The 16,140-nt window shown below is 45.0% G+C and overlaps 1 protein-coding gene across 8 annotated transcripts in view; it reads right to left on the minus strand.

Moving 5' to 3' along the window:
* Positions 1-16,140, minus strand: part of MSI2 (musashi RNA binding protein 2) — a 546,823-nt gene that overhangs the window by 17,215 nt on the left and 513,468 nt on the right. For 5 of the 8 annotated variants that reach the window (XM_084822448.1, XM_084822454.1, XM_084822447.1 and 2 more), the window contains one exon: positions 7,978-8,154. The exons of the other annotated variants lie outside the window; for them this stretch is intronic. In XM_084822448.1, the coding sequence (XP_084678574.1) occupies positions 7,978-8,154 (177 nt within the window). The remainder of the gene's footprint in view (positions 1-7,977; positions 8,155-16,140) is intronic. 8 annotated transcript variants of the gene reach the window in all.

Below are 16,140 nucleotides of genomic sequence, written 5' to 3' on the forward strand. Positions count from 1 at the left end.
TGAACATCCTTACCATACGACCTGAGATGAAAACATAGCCTCTGCACCAATACGCCAATTCCATTTGGCGGTCATGACGTTTTATGAAGTACGGGGCAAAGCAATATTTTTGAAACAAGTAAAAACAAAAATGCACAAGCAAAAAGTGATGGATTGCTATTTTGGGCTCTTTTTAAATTGGGGTCATGCAGGTTGATGACTGCAGTGGGAGGGGGAACATAATGGTAAAAGCCGCTGTAATCTCCAGCTTTATTGGACAGTGGATCTAGCCTCCCTGTCAAAGTCTGCAGCTCCCAAATGAGTCTCCAGCGGGAAACTAATAAAGTAGTAAAAGTCTGTTTCCCACCTTCCCCTTTAGGAAGCAGAACTGGGCCACAACAGGAACGAGCGTGGGGGGCTTCAACGCCGCTCTTCGTGCCCATTAACCTAGATTACACACAGAGGTCCAAAGAGTTCACATTCAATTAGGAGCTAAAAATAATGACACAGGCTTGCAATCTGTGCCCTTCACGTCGCAATCTCAGTTTCTCGGACTGCTTAATAGAAAGAATGAGATGAACGCGAGTCAGCAATAACACGTTATTCAAAAACAAACTACCCCCACCCCCAATTTAAAACACAAAACCACCGGGGGACACACTAGTGAAAGTGATGTATCCACACTATGGAAAATAACAGCACTGTGCTGGTTGGGTCTCTGATGACCAATTTTGTGCTGTTGGGTTGCCACAATTTAAGGCAGAGGCAGAAAAACAGGACTGAGAAGGGTGAAGCAGAGATGGAAAAGTTTTTAAGATATAAGCAAAGGGGGAACTGTGAAGGAATGGATTTAATGTAGAACTGCATAAAAATAAGTTCATGGGGAGGCATGATGAATATGTGGGCTTCCATAAAGAAAGAAGCTACTTCCAGAATTCTCAGAATCATTTAAGGCTCTTTGAAGCCATTTCACACAAGAGGCAGAGGCAAATCAGGTTCTGTGCCACCAAGTGGACACTGAACGGTGGACTTGGGCCAGTCCCTGCAACCTGGCAAGAACACCTGGGTGGTACATGTGTTTGCCACTTCACACGTTCCATCTGTAGGTGTACACTTAAAACAGCAATTGCTCATTTAATATGTCCATTGATTTAAATAAAAGAAAATGGAAGATTTCCACTGATTCTAGGTGAGCTAACAAAACACCCAGCAGAGTGACCAAATATGGGTTTGGATGAGCTAAGCGGACAACCCTATTCTTTCTCTTGGTACAGCAAAGAGGTGGCCACGAGGCAGCCAAAAAATGACCTCCTCCTTTACAATTGTTACTGTCTTTTTCTATTTTATATCCCACCTTTCCTCTGAGGATCTCATGGACATGGTCCTCCATTTTTATCTTCACAGCAACCCTGTGAAGTAGGTTAGGCTGAGAGTCAGTGACTGGGCAAAAATCACCCACGGAGCTTCATGGCCAGGTGGAGACTTGAATCTGGGTCTCCCCAATCCTGATCCAATACTCCACCACGTTACGCTTTTCGTAAGATTCTGTCTGGCAGATGAGGCGGGAAGAGGTAGCTCCCTTGTGGATCAGGTAAAACAGACCGTGGTGGGAGTAGTGGAGCTTAGGGAGGGAACCGAAGACACGAAAACACCGAAAGCAGAATTGGCAACAAGTCTACATCAGTGGAGGCTGGTGGCTCCGATGTCAGCTATCCAGCTCCTTTAGAGTTCTGACTGAAACCTGGAGAGGATGCACTGCCCCACTGACATCGGAGCCACCAGTCTCCACTGGTTTACACACTCTGTTCTTGCTCACCGCTACCACATCTTCTGCTCATCCATAGATTTACTCGAAATTCTAATTCCTCCCATTCTTAGGTGGATAAGAAAGATGTTGAAGGCTATATGACAATAGTACTTCCAACAGCACATAATGCTGCTGGGAATTCTACACGTTTACTGTGGTACAAATCCCAATTTTCTCAGTTGGGGTGGGAGACATGGGATTGTAGCCTTGCTATGGAATGTGGCACCTAATTTATATTCTCCCTGCCTTTTTTCTACAGGATTTTTGTAAACATTCAACACCCCCTCTTTTGGCGTAGGTGTGACCTCCCACAATGCAATCCGCTGGGCACAATTTCCAAACCCCATTAGGAATATAATTATTTGAGCATATACATTACAAGCTCACACATTCTCCATCCCACAGTTCTTGATTGCCTATAAACCCTTACCTATGGCTTTTAAATATTATTTCTGTAGCTATTAGAGTGGATCTTTTGGGTGAAATAATGTGAGAGAGAAGTAAAAAAAAATATACTGAATATAAACTGAGTGTCAACTACAATGAAATTTTGAGACGTATGCAGGAGCCAATTAAGTCACTTACACTCAACTAGTCCCACTGGCTTTATTGGGAATATTTCAAAATAAGGGGTATAGAGAATGACATTGTAAACGCTGAGGCTAAGATTCAAAGAACTACTGCAGATCCATTCAAGAGCTTTGGTACAGCTAGTGAGGTCACCAGTGTCTCTCCACCCAAGTTACTCTCTCAGTACAATATCACAAAGAGCTTTAGAAATTCCGGTCAGGTTCAAACATAGCTTGCCAGGTGTTGGGGATACGTTTGAGAAACATATATTCAAAGCTGCAAGTCTGTTGCTGCCATGTATGTGTGCACGGCCTCCTTGGGAATATTCCAAGGCCTCCTCCCTAAATTTCAATATTCATTTTAAAGAGTAAGTTTCTAGCCCCTTTTAGTTGTGGAGACAGAATGGAAAGCAAGCCCAGGTGGATTTTTCCCCAATCGCTTACTAAGAAGTAAGGCAATTTAGAGCACAATCCTATGAGGATAGGCGTCCGCCTCCGAACCTGGAATCGACCGCCTATCCAATGCTGGGCAGGAGAAGCACGGAGGGAATCATTCCCTCCATGCTTCTCCTGCCCTGTATTTGCGGCTAATCAAAGCTATGGTTTTCCCAGTAGTAACGTATGGCTGTGAGAGCTGGACTATAAGGAAGGCTGAGCGCCGAAGAATCGATGCTTTTGAACTGTGGTGCTGGAGAAGACTCTTACGAGTCCCCTGGACTGCAAGGAGGTCAAATCAGTCCATCCTAAAGGAAATCAACCCTGAGTGCTCACTGGAAGGACAGATCCTGAAGCTGAAGCTCAAATATTTTGGCCACCTAATGCGAAGAGAAAACTCCCTGGAAAAGACCCTGATGCTGGGAAAGACTGAAGGCAAAAGGAGAAGGGGACGGCAGAGGATGAGATGGCTAGATAGCATCACCGATGCGATGAATATGGACTTGAGCACGCTCCGGGAGAGAGCGCAGGACAGGAAGGCCTGGCGTGCTGTGGTCCATGGGGTCACGAAGAGTCGGACAAGACTGAACGACTGAACAACAACAACAAGCTACAGGAAGGCGGAGTGGGGGAGGAGGCAGCCGGGCGACACATAGGATGTATCGTACCGGCATTCCCGCCTTCCCTGCCCAAGAATGCCCCCTGGAACACCCTGTTTGGGCCGCTTCACACTCCTCTTCTGAGCGCTGAGCGAGAGGCCGTTCCGCGCTGCCTGTGAGGCAGTACAGAAGGGGAGAAGGTCAGTTCTCCGGGAACCAACCTCGGTTTCCAGGAAAACCACATATCCTATGGTTGTCTAGCCACTGACTGGCAGCCATAGGATTGCTCCCTAAATTATCTTTTAAAATAGCAAGCTATCTGCATTTATGTTGGGGATGCCCTGCCCCTCACCATAAAATGTCAATCCCTGGACCTGGTTCAAAGCCCCCTTATGCTGGCATTGTTTTGATCCTGGTCTGAGAGTTCCACTCGATGATTTTAAACTATTCCAGGACTGGGATTTGCATCTAGTACAGTTTGATGGTAGGGCAGCCTCAGAGCTAGTTGATGGGCATTTTAAACCTTTTAAAAGTATGTGATGAATTCACAGACACAAATGAGAAACAGGGCTAGGCTGTCTGTCTGTCTGTCTGTCTGTCTCTCCTGCAACAAGGGGGGCCTGCTGCAGTGTCTCCTCTCTGCTTGACAGCACTTTTCGCCTGCAAACACAGACACAGGCAGCCCGAGCGGTAAGATCTTGCACGGCCTGAGCCCGTTACACGATTCTGCGGAGGGAGCCGACAAGGAAACGCGGAGGCTGGCTTATCAGGCACTTTGTCCTATGAACTGGCATGTTAACACAAAGCCCGCACGCAAATTAATCCAGTGCTGGACAAGAAAGGTCACCACTGAAAGATAAACTCTCTTTCGATAAACTGGGAAGAAATTTCCAGTCATGATTCATTATGACATCTGCCTCGGCGTATGATGCAGCACCACTGTGCTGAGGCGGATGTGGAAAGCGAAGGGGGAAATGATGGTCTTCGAGGCAAAAACACTTCACCAATTTTACAAGCGTGTCCTCACATCGACCCGATGTAGAAGCATTTAAGCCAAACTAGTGACTGACCGAATAAACAACAAAGTGAGGCAGGACTTTCCCTATAGTGAGGAGGGAAGGGAGAGAAGACACCCTATCTTCAGTGGGGTATTTTAAAGGAGTACAGATTTAAAGGATGTCACATGCCTATGAGTAACACCAGGGCACTGCCGCTGTTTGAAGCCCTGCAACGAAATGTTGCAGCGTATCCCTGAGTGTGTGAGAGGGAGCTGGGAGAGCCAAGCATCAAAGTCAAGAGTCCCTGCTCTAACTTGGGTTTCGCTGCATGTGCAAAATTTAGCTTTCTTTGGTTTCTTGTTTTTGAACATTTAAAACAGCGCAGCCAATCTGCCTGCATGTTAAGGGAGCATGAAGCTTCTCTGTCCATGTTTGATTTGACCTGGGAGGAGGTGTAAGTGGGCAATTTAACTGGTGGACTCAACTACAGAGCTGCTGTAAGCTATCATCTCCCAGCACAGCCCTCCTACCTGCAATCAGGGCGTAACAGTGAACTACAGAGTGCGGGACTGTTGTATACCACTTTCTCAGCCCATTGCATACCTTCTGCAATGTCAGGATAAAAGCACGGGATTTCCCTGCAAGGTTGTCGTAAACGAATCTCTCAGCTTCAGCCCAACCTCTGCAAGAACATTGTAAACCACTCAGAGCCTGACCTGCAGTATTCAGTGTGAACAACACAGCAGGGCTGTTGTAAGTCACTCTCTTCCAGCAACAGCCCCTTCCAACCCGCAATCTGGGGACAATGCAATGCATTCCCTTGGCACTGGATTTAATGGAGTTATTTTTAAAACATTTCACGTAAGAACTGAATTGGAAATGGCAGGAACTCTTCTCTTTGCTACTGTCTTCGGGGTGGGGGGTGGGGGGGATGGACACACTGGTATCCAATCCCAGCTCCCATCAAAATATTGGATTTCTCCCCTGATTTCTGTGAGCAGCTCTCGCTTCTACCCCTGGGGACACTGAAAAACAGTTCCTCGGGGTGCCGTGACTATCCAGATCAGCCTCCCACAATTTGGTGCCCTCCAAATGTTTTGGATTACAACTCCCATCAGCCCCAGCCTTGGCCAATGGTCATGGGATGATGGAAGTTGTAGACCCCAAAATCTGGAGGGCACCAGATTGGTGGGGGCGGGGCTGACCTAGGCGATGCCTCTTTCCACCCTCTACATACATACATCTATAACCCTATTCAGGTGTTTGACTGAACCCATGAGAACTAAACATTTGTAGGGGTTGTGTACATAAGCCCACCTTGTGGGGTGGGGGGAGCGCATCCTCAGACCTTTGTGTGTTGAGCATTTAGGTCCGAAGAGGGGGTCTAAGCATGTTCAGCAGAAATCCTCTTGGAAACCTTATTCAGACCGTCCCACGTTCTGAAGAGGAGCCTGCAGGGCAGGACATTGGGAGTGGGGCGTCCTGCACCTCCTGCCTCCTACCCAGTTAGACTTTTTTTCCTGCAGAGATTTTGGAATTCTGCAAACCTCGGGGTTTACCCTGCGTGTGCTGATACCTTCTCTCTTGTGCATAGGTGGGGGGTTTTTTGCTACGTAAGTGTGAGATTCAGAAGACTTGAAACAGGATCGGGGTAGGCAACCTGGTGCCCTCCAGATGTTTTGTACTACAGCTCCTATAATCGCTGACTATTGGCCAGGCTGGCTGGCACTTCTGGGAGTTGTAGTCCAAAACATCTGGAGGGCAACAGGTTGCCTGGTATATCTGATTCCTCCTATCCTATTTAAGGCAACAAGGAACCATTTCACACAGTAAGCAAACCCAGGTTTTCAAAAACATCTTAAAAATATGTGCGAGGGGCCCTACGATGACTCTCAGATTCAAGGTAGAGCACGTTAAAAATCTCAATCATGCAAACACATATGGACCCTTTGGAAGAAGTGACGGTAAGGTTTGGATGCAATACTAAGTCGTAGTTTAATGCTACATTTATGAATCTCAAGCTTCTGCATACACATACACTGTTCCCTCTCCAAAGAGGTGGTCAGATGCAACCATTTCTGTTTTCAACTAATCGCAGCTTATTGTTTTGTTCGAACTGCGAATTGTGGTTAGCTTAAACAATGGATAGTCCAAACAAACCACGATCAAACCATACTTCCTGATCTCAGATTGTTTGGATAAAACTATCGTTAAAACTAATCACAGTTCCCAGTTCAGACAAAATGAAACTGTGGTTAGATGAAAATGGAAGTGGATTATTTCATTTTCTTCCTTGTGGCCACATCAAAAGAAGAGAGGAGGGGGGAGTGCAAAAGCCTGATAGATGAAGAAAGCCAGTAGGGAAGCCTTCTTGATCAGATCACTAAGGAAACAGCTCACCACAGTTCATAAAGAAGTCTGAGATTCAAAGAGCTTTTCTACACAAGGCATTTACTGTGTGCACGTCCTTCCCTCCTCACAGTTGTTTACAGGTTCTTTAGATGATGATGTGACCCTCAAGTTTTGCTTCTGTTTTTAAACAGCGCTTTCAGCAAGATTTTTTAGAACAGGGAAAATGCAGTATTATTTGTGAAAGCAAAAGGAAATCCTTTTTTCCACTTGTGTAATTATGCTGTTCTGCTATACCACAGTGCCACCTAGAGGTTACGTAGCTGAAAAGCAGGAAAGGAAATGCTCTTCATGCAGTGCCTCGATCTCAATTCTGCGACAAAACCGAAAGATACAGCGGATTAACAGCCTCGTGTAGAAAAGCTCAAAGTCAAAGATTCTCAGAAGGACAAAATATCTATCGAAATTATATATCCAGCCTTTTCTCCTCCTCTGCCCTTTTTAGCTTAACCTCCAGCCTGATGAAGAGTTCTGGAGGACTCGAAAACCTGCTCACTATTTAGTGACATTTTGGTTGGACTTAATAAATGTATATTGCTCGACTGTGTGTTTAAAAAAACAAAACCCTGTATTAAATTTATATCCCATCTCTCCAAACGTAAGACAACTAAAAGACACTTCTAAATGCCTCTCTTTCAGTTCAAGCACCTGCACAATAATACTAATCAATGGAATATCTTCCTCAAGCAGTTTGAAAACGTTTTGCATCAAAATAAAAAAGAATCCCGGCAAAGTCAAGACAGCTTCAGAGTTCCAAGAAGACAGTTACATTTTGATCCAAGCCCCAGTGAAGAGAATGAAGAATAAGGTTTTCTAGAGAGCAACGTCCATGGGAGAGAGTGCGGTGTACATCTGAGTAAACATGAACAGGACCGCCCTTGCTGGCTCCCTCCCTCTTTGGTGTTACGCCTATGCAACAGCACCAAGTTTCCACTGACGTTTTATCAGATTGGATTGGCCCGTGGAAAAACACAGCGCCCTTCAGAATTACAGCAAAGTGGATAAAAACAATAATAATCTGGAACTGTGAAAAAGGATGGTGTGAAGTTTTATGGCCAACCATGAAGTGGCATAGCATGCAGCCCTCTTTCTGTGAGTCATTAAATACGTGATGCTGTTATGATAGTCTTTCTCACTTTTTTTTTTTTTGCTTCCCCAAAGGAATGAAATTCTATACAAACCTGGGCTTTTAAATTGATCCGGGCTGGGAAGGTGGTGGAGGGGGGAGTTACTCGCTGAAGCTGGGTGCTCGCTACGTAGCATCTGAGCCACCCGTGGGCCCATGGAACCATAGTCCGCGTACGATAACGGAGCCCGTTGGTCACCGGGCGGAGAATAGAAACCGTAATCGGGGAGCCCTGGAGATACAGTGACTCTATCATTGTGGATACTGGATTGGTTCGTATTTTCAATATTAAATTGTACTCTTTTTTTTTTTTTTTACACTTACAAATAATGGAAACACCAGAGGGAAAAAAAATAGAATTTAGAGGAGACAATGTGCCATGTTTTGATCATACATGCCCCAGGGTCCTTACAGGTACAAAGGCTGGATTTTGTTTTTTAAAAAAAAGATACTGTAGAATTTACTAGATTTACTAGAAGGTCTTTTCCTCAGCAGGCACAATAATGCATAAAAATGAAATATAGCGCCTGACAGATTAAAATCACAAGGAACACAGTATATACTGAGAAGTGCGGAGAAGAGCTGAACCAAGCTGGCTGGAGAGAACCTTGCAACACCTACATGAATTCATCCACAAAAGAAATCCCCAACCCACAAATTTATACAAATATATGGTCTGTGCATAAGTTTACATATACATATGTTCACGCCAGGTGTGCGTACGAGGCAACGGATGAGTACAGGGGTTATCCACCTTACTGGGAAATATTCCCTCCCTCACTTTGTCTTACCTGGATTTTCCTGAAGTTCTGAATTCTCCAAGATCACCTCCCCCCCTCCCCGCTGTCCCACTATTTTATTTTATTTATTGCATTCATCTCCTGCCTTTTTCCCTCTTGCAAGGCACTCAAGACGGCTTACATGTTCCTCCTCCTCTCCATTTTATCCTCACAACAACAACCCTGTGAGGAAGGTTGGGCTGAGAGTCTGTGGCTGGCCCAAAGTCACCCAGCGAGCTTCCATGGCCGAGTGGGGACTAGAACCCAGATCTCCCGACTCCCAGTCCAACACTCTTGCCACTACACCACACTATAGTACTGCATCGTGCAAGAATCACAATTTGTGTGCCATTCTGTAATATTCCCCTGGCCACAAGAACTGATGTCCACATGGCCCCAGATCAGGTGCGTGAGACTATCACCGCTCTGAGCTATTGCTTGAAGAAGGCAAGGTGCAGATTTCAGGCAAGTCCTATCCAACTGGTTTGGGTCACCCAAGAAGTAAAAAAACAAAGATGAAACCAGCTCACAACCTCCAGAGGGAGAGCCCCTACCCAGGTGTTACAAAAAGAAATACACCATGAGGCCAATATCACAAATGAAGTTAAACTACTCCATTAAAATTTATCCGGGCAAAACTGAGAGCAGAATCTGGTCCCAAAATAGCATACCCCAAAATGGTTTGTTGGGATTTGGGATATTTAGCTTGTTCGAATCTCGAAACATCACATCACGAGCAGGGAGTGTGTTAATGTTTAAAGGGCAGCAATCCTCAAACAGGCTGGTGTATCTGCATACATTTTAACAAAACTGGCAATGCATTTACTCTTTCAATCCAAGCAGAGTGGAGGTATATTTTACTATATCTATGGTAGATAAGGAAGCAGAACCATTTGGCTCTTGCATGACAAAAGCACACGCTGCTCTAGAACCCTAGCACCCCTCCACTTCCAGCCAAAGGCAAGAGCAGGTCTGAACGTGCATGTGAGAAAATATGAAGTTACATTTTAAAAAAGGAAAAAATGAGTTTGGTCTTCTTTTACATTCCACACCAACTGTTATCATCAAAATATGTCACATCATCATGAAAACGGAAAGCCTCTAGATGAAGAATCCAGGAAAGGGTTGAACAGGGGGAAATAACTCACAGGAAACTGCTTTCCTGCCCAAACCTGCTTGATTCTCTATACTACAGAGTAACTTTTGTGGTCGTTTCTTTCTGTCCCTTTCATATTTGATTCTGGCACCAAAGCACCTGCATTGTCCTCTCTTGTTGGAGGTTGGACAAGTCCTCTTAAGATGCACGTTGAGAAGAAGCCACATGACATCTGTTTATTTAAAACATTTGTATCCCGCCCTATATCATTAAGATCTCGGGGCGGCATACATGTATGCCTTTGTAACCTGTGCTGGGTCAGATGGCTGGCTGTTCGGGTCCCAAACATGAGTAAGGCGAATCTTCCAGAAGCCAATCAGCAGAACATGCATTGGCTGAGATCCAGAGCTGTGCCTCTTCCGACTGTTTGTCAACACCCATCTTGAGAATGCGCACTGAGAAAAGTAAGAAGGGAAGTGACCCCCCCGCCCCCTGTCACAAGTACGTTCAAAGCAGAACTAACTCATGCCGAATTCATTCCTGCACCAACTTTTATACCAACAAAATCCCCTTTAGTGCCACCTTGTGTTCCTTTCAGAACTGACAAGCATTGGACTTGGGTGGTGTCTCTTCCCAACTGTGCTAGCCACTGGGAAGTGACCCCAGATGTGCAGGTAGGCTGTTTTCTCCAGGATAGTGAAGTCACATGGGGAATTTCTGCCTAGGTGGACATAAATAATTGGTCTCTGTTGAGGAGCTGTCCAGATCGGCGGTCTACTTTGAAGAACCTCCAGGGGACACTTAACAAGTGGGTCTGCCAACCCAAGCTTAGAATGATTTCAGCACGCACAAACCCTCCAAGATTAAGGGCCTTTCTCAGAAGAAGAGTTGTATAGACACAGACTGAGACTGTGCTTTTATCTTTTATCTTGCCTTGCCATAAACCACAGCGCTGAAAATACAGATGGGAACTGGACCCCATTTTGCTACTTCCAGAGGTCGAAGCCAAACTTCAGGAAGACTCCACGTGCTGAAATGCTCTCAGAATGAAAGATCGCACTGACAACAACCTTCTGACATAGGCTCCCTGTCTCAATCTCTCTCTCTCTCTCTCTCTCTCTCTTGCCACACACAATTTGGCAGCCGTTGCACCATCAGTGTTTATGATAATAACCGTGTGTGCTTGAAAGCAGCAGGAAATTTTCAATATAACTATCATTAAGACAAAACGCTTTAAATCAAAGCCATTACCGCTACTGAGAGTTAAAGCTCACAAGATTAGGCCGCTTTTTATCTTTATGAAAAATTCATAGAACAAGCTGCCAAACATCATCTTCCTGCTCGAGAGAGTAAATGATATAATAATATTTAATGCTGCCGATACAGATGAAAGTGGAGACAGAAGCTGCGTGCAGTAATGTGTACATCAGGGAGACAGCGTTGAACAAGAAGTTCCGACTCTCAGCACATGTAGCGCTGGGCAGATGAGCAAATGGGAAGTCTGCCCTGTTGCCTTCCCCAACAGAGACATGTGGCGGTTGCTCTTTGAGATCTTTTACGTTCAACTGCACTTGGAGATCCAACACACAAAAGTGCCACTGAACTGCTTCAAAGCGTGCTTCAAAAGGGCCCAATGAAAAACAAAGAGAAAGTAAGAAACACTGAAACACTTGCACAAGAAATATTCCATTGTGCCTTCAAGGAGCCCTGCAGGCCAGGTGTATACTCCCTCAACTGGCTGGAGGAGGGAACTGCAGGCAGTTCGAGCCAAGATACCAACACCACAAACCCTCCTCCTCCTGGTTTAACGTAGGAATCAGGTGATCCTAAAGAGCCAATCCTGTGCCACTCGCTGCTATAAAGCTTCCAAGGTTCACTGCACTCCCTCAGTCTTGGCATCTTGTTGCTGAAGGAAGCCACTGTGGGTGGGCTGGTGGTGGTTCTGCTCACTGCCTCAGATCCTTGTCAACTCCCCTCATGGGGACTGGGGCTTGGCAGCAGTGGACGTGGGGCTTCTGGCAATTTGTCTTACATTTTAGAGACTTAACATCGCTCCTCTATGATGTCTGATTTCTAAAAATATGATGAGCTCAGGAGACCCCAACACTTTGCTGGCCTGCGAGCAATATCTGGAACAAATATAACATTTGCACCATATGGGCTCCCTGGAGGACGGCCAGAATAAAAGATGTAATAAATAGATATGCATCATCATATGTTGTTATGCATGTCAACTTGAAGGAACTGTTTTGCGGGGAAAAGAGCAGTCAGGGCTACTGCAAGTAATATTCATTTACACTTGCAGAAAGGCCATCTCCGCACTACACTCCCAAGATGAAATCGAGGAATAAAGGCACTACATGCAAAGCAACTCGCTATTTTTTCCTGCAGCTTTGCAAGCCCAGCTAAACCCCTCAGACATCTGCTCAGATTCTGTTTGGGGCAGGGGAAGAGCACTGGTGTATTTTATTTAACAGTCCATGGGAAAAAAGTTGAAAGTTCAGGCACGGAGCTCTCGCATTGTAGCAAAGAGTGTGTCCAGCTAGAGAAATGAGCATGTGTGACAAGCACACAGCAACTCTTGGGGAGCTGGGCTGCAGGGCATCAAACTATGTCCAGAATGGGTTTTTCCTGTGCCAACTAGCATTTCAGCCCTACAGTCTGAAACCTCACCTTCTTTGGAAAGCAGTGTCCAGTTGGCTGCTGGTGCCTTCTTCTGTCTGAGTGTATGTGAAGGTTTGAGGCCTCCAGAGGCAAGGAAAGGAAAAAGGTCAGGCCTAGAGGCCTGGAGGTTTTTTTGTTGGGAGGCAGTATCCCTGAGAGGAGTAGTTTCATTTTCCCAGTTAAGTTTCAGTTTTATTTCCCCAGTTAAGTTTCATTTCTTCAGGTTTGAAACAGTACTTTCGGTTTAGAGGGAAGAGGGTATAAAAAGAGAGCAAGAAAGTCAGTAAGAGTCAGAGTTGGGGAGACCAGAGCCTGAAGATGGAGCAGGAAGAAGCAGCCTGGAGAAGTCTAAGTACAGCTAGGGTAAAGGAACTTGCGTTTTGCAGCTTTTATTTTCTCTTAATGCTTTTGTATCACTCAGCTCTATTGTGTAAATACCTTCAGTTGTGATTTGCTTGCTTTAATTTACCAGTAGACTGTTGTGGTTAAACCCAAGGTGTCTGGAGTGTCAATCACCCCATATCTACAGCCTAAACCCCACGTTATTCGGAAGAGGAAGTTGAAAAGAAGGAAGGTGGGGCTCTTAAGGAGGCATGAAATCCTTATGGAGCTGCTCAGGGGGTCCAGGTCATAAGGGAAACCCTGACAGTGTAGCTTCTCCAATTACTTAAAGATGCTTGCAGATTTGTCTTGCATTCGTTCCTCTGAAGCAGGGGTTGGGCAGCAGGTAGGCAGACTGTGAGCCACTAGTGAGCCACTGCCCAGGTTCTAGTAGACCACCTAGTTGTCTGCTGGTTGTTTGGATTCCTGCAAAGAATGGTGGAGTACGTAGACCATAGTCTGATCCAACGAGGCACTTCTTAAGTTCTTAAGCAAGAGTTCCCTATGCAGGATTCACTGAACACAATTAGTTATGTCTTATCTGGTAAGGGATCTAAGTCTGTGCTTTTGTTTGTGAATTTAACACAGCCCAGTGGGTTCTAGTAAAAAAGAAAGAAGTCAGCTTGTCCCCTCCTTTTCTAAAGGGAAAAATATGTACTGATGCTCTGACTTTGACTCTTGCATTGAGCAGGGAGTTGGACTCAATGGCCTTGTAGGCCACTTCCAACCCTACTATTCTATGATTCTATGCTTGTCTCCAAAATGAGGTTGTGTATATTCTCTTCAAGTGGGAGCTACAGAGGTGCTCGAATGTGCTTTGCAAACACCAGAAGCATCCATGCAGCCAGGTTTGTTGTGGACTCTTTCCACCACCCTCTGGATTTATCCAGTGTTGAATTCAACACTGCTATGAGCCAAACATCACAGCACAGGAAAAAACAACAACTACTACATTTACAGCAAGCAAGCAAAACAGGAGCTACAAGCCATTAGGTATCTGGAATATGGCAAGGAAATCAACCGGTGTTTCTCCCAGACAGTAAGTAAAGTATTTATTTCTGACCTGTTTTTCAACGGAATGCACAGAAATGTATATAGGGCTCCCAGGCAGTCCCCCATCCAAGTACTGACCAGACGCAACCTTCTTTAGCTTCAGCAATGTTGCTGCATCATGTGTGCTTTTGAACCATAGGCCTGGTCCAAATTCTATTATTTTGATTTGAGATTGTGTTTACACGGCTTTAGCCAAGTGACCTGCAGAACTGGAATGCTGATTGGACAGTTTATAAGCATGAGCCAGGACGGGCATTCCTAAGCAGATGGCTGTGTTGTGTAAAGCAAGTTGTATGGGATGATAAACTGCAAAGCACATTTTTGTAGGCTGGTGATACTTTCAGATCCTACAAAGTACTGCACTGCTGATACCCTACTGACATCAAGAATTCCTAAGCTTAATAAAACAAAATCTTGGTGGCGATTATGACAGGTTGCACTTGAAGGTATTTCTCTCACAGTATATCAAATCAGATAGCTGCAATGATTCTGATTGACCAAGGGCAAGATGGATGGATGATATTCTGGAGGTGACAGACTCGACCTTGGGGGCGCTGGGAGTGGCGATGGCCGACAGGAAGCTCTGACGTGGGCTGGTCCGTGAAGTCACGAAGAGTCGGAAGCGACTGACCGAATAAACAACAACAACGATTCTGACCAGAAAGACTGTGAATCATGTGCATGATGAAGAGAATCTAAATGTGATGATAAAATAAGATCCCAATAGACAAGATTTCCTTCTTTAAAAAATAATAAAATGAAAAACTGAAGGTACTTTTCTGTGATCAAGATCGAAACTCTGTCTTCTCCCTAAGCATCAGGTAATGCCTTAGCTTACATCACAGGCCTCCGCCAAGTAATTCCTTGAACAGATATTGTGCAGTATCACAGGATTCCCTATGTGCCACTTCTGAACACACTCTTTGAAAGTATTCCACCACCTCTTTGGAGATAGATTTGCTCATCCCTGGCTTGTGTTTTTTTTTTTTTAATAACAATATGAGCTAAACAGCATAAAGTGTTCTGTTAACACTGCAGGGCAGTGCATCCAAGCAAATCAGAAAAACAGGATTATGTTCTCAAGTCCTTCTCATATTGCCTTCACTTACAGCAAACATCCATCGTGCCTTTAACCTTCTGTGGCCGCAAATCATTGTGTTACAATGATGGTCCTGATCTTGGGGAAAAGATACTGGTGCTTTTGTACAAGATGAAGATCTTAAGTATTTTAGAGTCTGCAGAAAAGGTTAGAGCACTCCTCTGCAAGCTTCGGAATGAATCGATCACTTCAGGTACTTAACCTGGGTAGCATAATCACAAGGGAAGCTAAATGTGGCTTAGAGATCCATTGTGCAGCCAGATTCATGATACACCTCAAGAGATATTCAGGTATACTTGGAGAGCCAATTCCCCATGGCAGGTATTAGAAGAAGCTGCAGTGCCCTGTTTTGTGAAACAGAGATGCAAGCCAGTGACGGTTATGCAAGATCAAATCCCACTGAAATCAATGCAACTCAAATGTTCACTGGATGTAATGGAAATACTATACATCTATTCGGGCACAATATGGTCAGACAGGGGTGTGTTACCAGTTGCACTTGTAGCATCAGCAAAAAGGCATAGGATACATGGGACAGAGGGGTGAAGGAACATCTGTAGTCTCTCGATCCAGGACCATGGAAAAGCCATGGTGAGCACAGCTCAAAGATATGACTGACTGGAGGAAAAGACATGTAAGGAAAGGACTAATGAACTGTGGAAATGGCTAATGGTATCCACATTGCGGGTTGTCCTGTCTGATCTTCAGGGATCGACAAATGTTTGCTCAGAGGCCAGGATGAGGACTCGAGAGAGCAGAAGAAGGTGGTTCATGTCCACAGCCCATCTAATGTGCACCTCTGAACTTGGGCCAGCGTATACAACGATAAGTTATTCTCAAGAGAATTTGTCATAAAAACGATAATGCTCCACATTTCACTCTGCTGAGGACAAAGCAACTGCAGTGAAGACAGGGTTTAAGGGAAATGCTGTTTTGCAATGTCGAATAGTTGGGGCACTGGGATATTAAGACATCTTCCTTTAATCTAGTGAAATGCTGGGAGGCTGAGACATTCCATGTCTAAGATAGCCACCATTCCAAGGCCATCACTCTATTAGCAACACACACATCATTAACAAAAGTAAACGTAAGCATTGACAAAGGACAGTCGACAAGTGATTGCAGACACATTAACGAAATACTTGA

Source organism: Heloderma suspectum, chromosome 16 (genome assembly GCF_057233095.1).
Source record: "Heloderma suspectum isolate Gila_16-S chromosome 16, 16-S_ref, whole genome shotgun sequence".
NCBI classification, from domain to species: Eukaryota; Metazoa; Chordata; class Lepidosauria; order Squamata; family Helodermatidae; genus Heloderma; species Heloderma suspectum.